Here is a 10,656-nt window from a genome sequence, read left to right as displayed (position 1 = left end):
CAACACCGCATCGGTGACCTTCTGTCTTCACATCGGCTAGTCTTCGATTTTGCCAATGGCTTTAAGTACGTACCAAGACAACAACTTACAAAGAACCAATAACTACTAAGTGTTGATAAGGTAGAGGAACAAATCAGTGGGTCATCACCAAATCAATAGGTGACCCAACATTTAGTTCTGAATGAAATATAGTTGTTCAGTAAATATCTGAATAAAACAATTACTTTGCAAGTATAAACTACATATTCAATACTACTCGTTTAAAACAACAATTTATATTAATCCAAACAAGCATAACAGTACTTGTTCATATTACACATTAAACAAAAACGTAACAATCAAATTCAATACAATAGTTTTTCGACAGTTCTTAATTTGATACATTTAACAATAACTACTTTAGGTAGCTGTTGATTAGTTTAGCAACTGTGTGGAGGGTTGGCGGGCGAGCCTAGAACAGATGCTTCCTCTCTGTCAGTTCTTCAACTAGCTCACGTCGATGGTTGTTTGTGAGATCCTCAATCACCACCACTATTAAGGGTTTGACAAGCCTTCGAGTCTCAAAACTGCTCTCTAAACCTACAAAACAACTGTAATATTCAATATATTTTACAATATCATATGCAACCATTGTGGCGATTTCATTCATTTTGGCAATTCTTAGCTACTCTGTTATCACCTTTAAAATGAATAATCAAGCTTGTGAACGGTTTTGCAACCCATGCATTAAAACCAGATACAACCTCCCAATATTTATTTACGGTGGTATTCATTTCACTTGCTAAATATAATTGCAAGAACAGTGACGTAAACGTTTAGAATAAGAATGAAAACCAGTTATTGTTTACCTCCTTCATGATATGGTACTGGTTCCAAATGTGATCTTCAAGGTAAATTGAACCAACTGTGATGATCTACAATTAGAGATGGCAAAAATCGGTCCCGGTCCTAGTCCCAAACACTATTTCTGTAACCGGTCCCGATCCCGACCAAAAACCCAAGGACCGATTAAGGTACTCTGTAACTGATTATGAGAACCGGTCTTGGCCTGGGTCCAAACTATTCCTATGTATTTTTTTTCTTAAAATCCGATTATTTACATATTTTTTTTGAAGAATACAAAAGTTTTATTCTAATACACTTGAAAATATGTAATTGGATCAAAGAATACAAGCCAAAATCACGAAGTATAACAGGAATTACGAACGTTTGTGAGTTAATATCTTCCCTCACACGTCATATGACTTATATATACTGAATAGCAGGTAAATGAGACAAAAAAAAGGTCAAAATGGAGAAAATGGTCATATGGTCGTTATGTGTTGGTAATAAAATGATAATGTCTTACAAAATGGTCGGTGAACAACATGATGCATCAAACGAACAGGTTGCCCAACTTCTTGCTAAGCATGGACGAAAGTCCGAGATTTGGAATTCATACAACTTGGTAATCCTCACGAATGGGAAAAGAAAGACATAATGCAAAACCTGTAATAGATAAGTTTAGATTTATGTTGCGGCGAATTTTCACAAAGGATAAGAAAATGCATGCGGAATATAGAATATATTGCGAAGACATTGGTTTTAAAGCATTGGGACCAGACTCGATATGTCCGTTAGATGAAATTCGACTTATTTTATAATTGAAAATTTGATAAAACAAAAAAAAAAAATTCATTTTATAAACACCATTACCCAAAAAATTCTATTGGGAATCTTGATTGGGCTGTGGTTGAATGATTATACGATATTTTAGGCGATTTTAAAAATGCGACAACACTTTTATCCGGTATTTGTTATCCAACAAACAATTTACTTTTAAATCAATTATATATTTTGTTAAGTAAGATTTTACAATATGAAGACCATCACGATTGGAGAAGATTGATGAGTTCAATGCAAAAGAAATTGTTAAAATATTTTATGAACATCCCATTTGCTTTTCATTGTGCCGCGACATTAAACCCGTATTTAAATGTTATCGGTATTGAAGTTTTAATTACACAAATATGTGTGACATTTGGTTTAGATACGGCTACGGGTAATTTTTTTTCAACGGAACAAAGACGTTTGTTTAATCATAATTCGCAAGATTTATTTGATCATTATAAACATTTTTATGGGGGAGAAAACCAACAACAAAGCTCTTCCAAGTCGTGGATATACGGGTTCTAATTCTTCTAATGGTCATCGCCAAAGTCGGAAAGAGTTGATGACTAATTTAATGAACGAAGTTTTAAATGAATCAAGTAAAAAAAGTAGATTTGCTAACGATTTGGGTGAACTAAATATGTATGTGCATACTAACTTTGTGGCCCATACCCTGCAAATGATGTCGAAGATTTTGGAAAAATTAATGTATTAGATTTTTGGAAACAAAAACAACCTCAATTCCCGGTTTTGGCATGCATAGCACGTGATATATTAACAATCCAAGCTAGTGCGTAGTTTCGGAGTCCGTTTTTTCTCTTAGTGACAGGATCATTTCGATACGTCGGACTAGACTAAGCTCGGAGTCTGTAGAGTGTTACATCTGTTTGAAGAATTACTTGGATAGCGTTGATAGAATTTAACACACGACATTGTTAGAGGTGGAGATTGAAGCGGTGGAAGAAAATTCGGAAGAAAATGAAATCGCCATGGGACTAAGCACGCCACCAACTACCAATACCGACGACACTTACTCACAATATGACAATGATGAGAAACTCGACATTGATGACCAAGAGGCTATTATAAGAATTCAAGAAAACGGAACTCTTCAAAATCAATCCGACATGGGATACCCATGATGAATAAGTGTATTTTTAAATAATTGAATATAATTTTAATTATAATAAAACACATTTTTAAAGTGTATTTAAGTGATTCAATTACAAATTTTTTAATGTATTCAAAAAATCTATCATAAAAAAAAAAAATTCTTTTGAGTAGAGACCGATTACCCATAACCGGTTACAAAACACCTAAACCAAGCCTAAATTTATTCAATAGGACTGGAACCAGGACTGGTTACAGCCGACACTGTTCCGACCCGAAACCTGATTTTGACCTATCACTAATTTATGATAGACCAAGAATATTGATGAGTTTGGGCCACCCATGTCACATGTCACATAAGCCATATATTGCAGGTCTTAATGGAGGGGACATGAGAACCCCATGGTCAGATCAGCCAATTCAATACTAAAAACAATCTCTTAAAACATCCATTCAGACATTTATTTAGATCAAAATGGTGAACATTGAATTCATTGCTATCAGCAAAAATTCAAGAAATAAAACTGCTGCAAGAGTAGGGGCTGAATCAAGTACTGAACCCAAAAATATCTTAATTAAAAAATTTCAGATCTGTATATTTTCAGCAATCTGAATATAACAAAAAAAAAATTGTTCTTAATCTTTCCTGGAAGCGATAAAAAAAGATGCAGATAGAAACAAGAATCGAATGTTAACAGATCGAACAGATTGATGTTAAACTCCAAACAAAAATCGAACAAAGAAACACAACATATTCGATTTATGAGAGGGATTGGATTCGTGAGAATACCTGAAGGAGAGCGATGTTAAGAAGAACAGCGGAGATCCTGAAGGAGAGAGGCGTGAGAGAGAAGAGGGCAATCTTGGAAAAAAAATTGTACGATGCACGGTTTAGGAGGGTCAGGATACAAAATCGCTAAGAGGTGTTTAGAAATTAGAATCATTAAGAGGTAGAATTTTTTTGGTCAAATAAAATTTACCTCTTTGCAATTCAGATACTACCTATTAATGGAACTACTAAGTACTAAGGGGTTGTTTATTTACCTTTTAATAGTTTCATTAAGATGCAACATCTGAATCATTCAGAGGTGAATCTTGTTTTACAAAAAAAATTATATCTTTTAATGATTATAAAACCATCTAAATGATTTTGTATCATGGATCTTCTTTAACCATTCAGCGCCTTAATTTCATCGTCGACAATTATCAAACAATTATATTTCATTTTGCACTATCTCTTAATCATTTTGTCCACTTAATTATTGTGCACCAAACCATTCAGCAACTGTCAAGTAGCCCCTAATACCTATTATGTTCTCTTTATTGTCACTGGAAAAGTGATAATTTTGATTTATCCTCATATTAAAAAAAAGTTATTTTTTAATTTAAAAGAGCAGATCTGTTCACTTTGACACTGTGTTTTAACATGTTATTTTATATGTTCACTTTGACACTGTGTTTTCACTCGTTAATTGGTTATAACAAATTGGATGAAATCTCTAGTTATCTTGATAGATATTTGATATACGTTTTCCGGTCTTAATAAATAGTTTGAAAAAAAACAACGTCTGAACCACCTTCCAAAAGGTCTCCACATACGACCGACTCTAAACCTAACTTGATATGAAAACTTCACACGTTTCAGCTCTTTTCGTTTGATAGGACTCTTAGGGATAAATATCTGTTGTCCCTAAATTCTTTTCCTAACAGTCATTTATTTGCACATCATTGTTTTACCAGTGTAAAATAATGATATGGTTAAGAGCATTCATAATGTGCTTTTTGGATATATGGTTCTGAGAGGTTTTTCAACATAACCATAGATTTTTTATGAGGTTTTTTTAAAGGTCGTAACTGTACGATTTTTTTAGAGGTTTTTCGTGTTTGATCAGTTCTAATTTTATATAATTTCATAAAAGTTTCATATTTTGGGGCCGTTTACCAATACTTACCTGGGTAAGTGCTTACCGGCAAAATTCAAAACTATCAATTATTTACCGGGTAAGATATTAGTCCACCAAAACGGTATCGTATGCAACAATTAAACCCGATAAGTGCTAACAGTGGTAAGAGTCGTCGCTGTCACTTACCGGGTAAGACTCTCAGTTTTTGCCTTAGCTCTTTTTTTTTTTTTGTAAGGGTGTCCGGGCCAAAGCCCGACTAATCCCCGGCAAATTTGGAGGCTAAACATGGCCCCACTTAAATGTCGCCAACACTCCCCTCCCAGGGCTCGAACTCGGGTTCATGACTATGCCATGCCCAAGCCTTTACCACTAGGCTGGAAGGTCTTTCACTTTGCCTTAGCTCTTACTGGGTAAGATTATTGGTCCTTGCAATGTTGATTCGATAAGGTAATGTGACTTGATAAGCGCTTATTTTGATAAGCGTTTTGTAAACGACCTCTTATTCAATTTAATTTATAGATGCAATTAGACTAAATATTTAAATATAAGTAACGTTATTTACATATATAGTTAAAGTAATTATATTTAAATATAATCAACAAATAAATACATAATTAAGCTTATTATATTTGTTGATATGTTTAAATTAAAATAATAAAATAATTCTAAACTTATTTTTATATATTATTTAAAATCCTATTTTTATGTATTTAATTTTTTTAAGAATCCGAATAGAACCTTTCACATGTTCATTCAGTCTCGATTTCCAAAAGCCCAAAAATACTCTAAGTCTCTTGTATCATCCAATCTGTATACCTCATAAATAGTCTTGCTGAAATCTGATATATAGCTTACGTTTTAAAAAAGATAGATAAGATTTTTCTTATGTAAAAGTTTATAACTATATGTGTTGATCCAAAAACAAAAAGCCTTCAATGAAACTGAATACTAGTTGAAGTGACGCCAAGGTGGTCATCAAAGCGGATTGGAATGTCATCTAGCCAAAGGAAGATCAATACAAGATAAAGTCAAAAGTAGCATGACAAATACTATTTTTGGCAAACCGAATTTGGAGTACAAACTTATCCAACAAGTTCGGCTCATCAACGCTACCAACTCTCATCTTAGTATGAGAACATGTTTGACATGTCAGACAAAGTAAGTTTAAAGTACTATTTTATCAGTATCATACTTCATTTATTGTTCTCTCTGCGTATAGAATGATGAGTTGAGTTAACAAATGTCTATATCAACTTCAAAGGCTGAAATGAGAAATAATAGCATGCACTGATCAATAAATCAGATAAAGACACGTGTTAAAGCTGGACAATAACATTTTAATGTATCGATGGTTATAAAAAGTCATCATTGTCGTTTTGTTGCAACTCACCAATTCTGAAATGAATCATGAGTGATTGTTTCTTAGGCAAAATCGGCATCAACCATTTGAAGGACTATTTACATACTTTATATCTGAAAGAGTACCTTTTTCTTTTACTTTTTCAATTGTTATCAAAGTAGACGATGACGTAGAATGAAAAAGCTGTGAAAACATTGGATTAAAAAACCGACACTGTGGATGCTGTAAATTCACACCTGTGATTACTAATAGCACACGTACATATCATCTCATACGTATCGACATCAAGAGTTCCTTTTTAGATTTTCAATGTACAATCTGACTTTATTTTAATTTATATAGGCATGTAGGCGGATTTTCTTTGAAAACCCATGAAACTGTGATAATCTTGAGAACTAGTGCATCATGTGTTATTGCATATGATCTATATTTATAATTTCGATTAATATATATTTGTTTCACAATGTGTTTGTTTCACATGTATATATTTCATAATGTGAATATTTTTAGTCTGTTTGTGAAACAAAAGTTATACGTAAAAAAGTTTCACATTGTGAATTGTAAACATATGAAGTAAACACATTGTGAAACAGATATATGTTCATCAGTATATTAAATATTAGGTCTAGATAAAAAAAATCATGTAAAACAATACTCAAAGATGAAAGTTTTCACGATTATTACAATAAGTTCTTAAAATGATTGACCCCCTAAATGTATACTTTCATGTCCCAAAATAAGTGTCCACAATTGAAATGACACATACTTTTAGGTATACATAATTATTACACTTTTTTTGTTAGCCAAATGATGCTTATAAAAATAAGTTCTTAATGATTAAGCATTAAGGGGGCATTGATTCGTTGGAATCCAATGGAATTGGAATAGTCAATTCCATCGACCAAATTGACGTTTGGTTACTCATGGAATGAAATTGAATTCCGAATATTCCCTCAAATGTGGATTTCACCATTATTTCACAAAAGTGATGGAATTGAAACCCATTTCACCGAACATTTTAATAATGACAAAAATACCCTCATTAACATAAAAACTCAAACAACACGTTCTTTCAGAATAAAACTACATCAAATTGAAACATAAACTCATTGACCTGACTCCTCAATCATTTGGTTTCTCTCTTCTTATTCGATTGAAAACCACATCTGTTTGAAAACACATTGATTGAAACTACTTTGACTAAAACCACATCGATCTGCAACTAACGTTTGCGTCTATTTGCATCTGTCGAGGATGAAACTACTTCTTCTTCTTCTTCGATCTATTTATGTTTGTCGATGATGAAACCAAGTCGATCTGCAATTAATGTTTCTCTCTCTCTCTCTCTCTCTCTCTCTCTCTCGATTTTGGGTCTGCTTTTGGATTTGTTTTTCTCTGTTTTCTCTTGATAAAACCATTAATGGAACCACATCAGATTGGTAATTGGTTCAAACAATTCTAATTTTTTATTAAATTTAATTACCAAAATTAAAAACAAATTCATAGAAACAATGGTAATTTATATTTTTTTGAGATTAAATATTAATTTTATTATTATTTATACTTAAAAAATTATATCAAAGAAGAGAGTATTTTTGTCAATTTTTATTATTTCATTCCAATTCCCTTCTAAAACAAACAGAACAGACATATTCCAATTCATTTGATGGATTACATTCCATTTCTTGTCAACCAAACATCTGGTCAAACCTGATAACTTTTCATTCTAATTCATCACAAATTTCAATTTCTTTAACATATTGCATTCCTTCATAAAATATTTTGTGAACCAAATTCCCCCTTAAATATTTGTGCAAGGATAAATTTGATTATTTATCTATAATATATCATAAAACATTTGACAAAAAATCTTAAAAACTATTTTTTATGCATGAAGTACTGTATATTGATGCATATTACTTAAAATTCAAAATTACAAGTAAATTATGCATAAATATAACTTATTAAAGCTCCATGTTTGAATTCGTGTAATTAACTGCGGATAAACGTAATTAAATAAAGGATAAACATCTCATTTTAAATATAAAAAATCTAAAATATAATTAGGATAATTATCGAGTTTTAACATAATAATTTACTATTATATTTATAAGAAAATTATATTACTAAACCAAATATAAATTACTTCATTATTGAACATAAATTAAATTATAATTAAAAAATTTGAATTAAAAAACAAAAAATGAGAAATTTTAAATAGTTAATTTGATACTTATATCGATATAATTTTGTCAAATTTTTATGATATATTCAAATTTATATTTTATTCAGAAATAAAAACATCGTCGCTTTTTCAAAATCACATAAAACTATATTATAACATCGATTGAGATAAAAAATAAAATAAAATAAAATACTAAAATTAAAATTTATGTCGCTGCATTGTGCAAGTAACCTTATAGTTTTACAAAATGAATATTTATTTTGAGAAACAAAATAATGATATGATTTACGTGATCGGTTGCGAGAATAATAGATTAAAATTAAGTTGATTATTCAATTAGTAACTCACCCTGAAAACGACGCCGTTGGGATCTGTTTCAGCTGTCGATCCTTTCTCGTTGTACAATTCCGAAGGTCCTCCGTTCCCCAAAACCACAGCTCCCTCTTCTCGATCCTCCCAAATTAGGGTTTCTGATTTCTTCTATCGATTCACATTGACTACACATAATTTGATGTTTCAATTTGATCCATGCATCCAATAACCAAATTCCCCTTTTTCTAACGAAAATATGGGGGATAATCTAGATCATATCCTTACTCCAATTCCAAGCGTTCCTGCCATAACCGACATCCACTACCATGATGAATCATCATCACCACCGTCGTATTCGTATTACAATCAAAGCAATTGCCATGGACTGTTGTACACCGCCGCTCTATCGATCCCGGCTGCATTGTTTGTATTGTACTTAGGGTTTCATCTCAAAAAGAACATCAAGAAGCTCAGTCATCGTCGTTCTCATGTTATGATTGCTTATTATGTTCTTCTTTGGTTCTCTGCTATCCTCAACCTAGCTTGGTGCTCTCTTCAGGTAACCTTTGATTTCGACGATGGTGTGTTGGGGTTGATACATAAAATTTCCTTTTAATTTTTCCTCGACAAAAGTGTTCTGATTGATCAATATAGTTGAGCTTAGTGGCGTGGGAATCGGGAAGCCTAATGGGGTTCAAAGTTACTTGCTTATGCTAGGAGTTGAGTGATTGCAGGCTGTCCTGAGGGGCATGGTAATCGGGAAGCCTAACAGGGTTCAGAAAATTACTTGGTTGAAATTTAAGCTTTCATAAAAAATCTAATGGGGGTTAATCAATTTGTCTCAAAGGGAAGGGGTTCTTCTTCAATACTTAACCAGTAAGTGTATCCATGGAGCAAAAAGAACTGGCCATTTAGAAAATATCTGTATGGGAATAGTATCGAATGAAAGCTTTAGCTCTCAAATGTTTATGTAATCATACGATAATTATGTTTATATATTTCGTCGAATTGTTTATGTCTCTGCTTAAGCGATCATTTAATCCCTGCTTAAGCAATTAAGCGCTAGAAGGTAACTCAACTGCATAGATGCTTTTTTAAGGCACAGATGGAAGTTTCTATCGAATGGCAAAAAGATACTCTTGCTGCACTTCAGGATCCAAGTCCTTCCATGATTCCATCTACTTTGGGCATTTTCCCCTGTAATTTTATTATTTTAAGCACTGTTTATGACCTTTAAATGTGTGGCATTGTTAGCAGTTTTGCTGTATTTTTCTTTTTTCTGAAGATCCCTCTTATAGGCTATACATGTGCATCTGCCTGAGTAACTACCCTGTTTACCATTTTGGTGCACAGAAAAGTCTTCTTTCTTTATCCAAAATGGTGTCCTCTTTGTGAAATTTCTTTATTCCAATTACTTCTAGCACCAGTACCACCTGAGTCAGTACTAAAGCTACTAAAAAGGTGCTTTCATGTATATCTTTTGTTACTGCCGCTGTCCCCAAAAATGCAATGTTGATTTGACACATAGTTTAGTAGAAGTCTTTGACCAAGGATCAAACACCTAAAATACCCTTTAGCAGCACAAAATTGAAAGAACTTGTGGGAGACCATCAATCTCACCAATATGTTGCAATGCTTGTGATGGGCAAATAAGTAAATATACAAGGAAATCTATCAAAAAGGGAAATGTTGCATTTCTTTGAGAACATCCCAAATAGGAAGTACGGTATATTTTTTAGATGGAGGGAGAATTATCTTATATGGATATCTTTTGCGTAAAAATTATTTCGAACAACTCACTTTTTGCTATTAGTATTTACTATTTTATGCTCAATGCCTCAACATGTGTTCAACTTGTACTTACATCCCATCATTAAGATGAACACGCATAGATATTAATTTTAGAGATAAATCCAGTAAAAATAAAGATCAAGTGTTGTTTCCTTGAAATCAAATGACACATGATGATTAGATGATAAGAGAAGTCCAAAATGATTTTTAATGTGTTCTTATTTGAGGTACAACCCCTCTGTAACTCCCCACGTCTCTATATAATTTGGGTGCCGTTACTTTACATGATAGACTTTATTGAACTCTTGAATCTGAACTTGAAACTTTAGCTTTATTTAGTACAT

At 32.4% G+C, this 10,656-nt stretch overlaps 1 protein-coding gene across 1 annotated transcript in view; it reads left to right on the top strand.

Moving 5' to 3' along the window:
* The first annotated feature begins 8,577 nt into the window (after window positions 1–8,577).
* The window catches only part of LOC112514309 (transmembrane protein adipocyte-associated 1 homolog), an 11,055-nt gene continuing 8,976 nt past the window's right edge, over window positions 8,578–10,656 (top strand). Inside the window, exon 1 of the mRNA XM_025120697.1 lies at window positions 8,578–9,080. Coding sequence (XP_024976465.1) covers window positions 8,778–9,080 — 303 coding nt within the window. The 5' untranslated portion in view covers window positions 8,578–8,777. The remainder of the gene's footprint in view (window positions 9,081–10,656) is intronic.

Source organism: Cynara cardunculus, assembly GCF_001531365.2.
Source record: "Cynara cardunculus var. scolymus isolate 2C chromosome LG 6, CcrdV1, whole genome shotgun sequence".
Lineage (NCBI taxonomy): Eukaryota > Viridiplantae > Streptophyta > Magnoliopsida > Asterales > Asteraceae > Cynara > Cynara cardunculus.
This window is presented reverse-complemented; position numbering and strand designations above follow the sequence as displayed.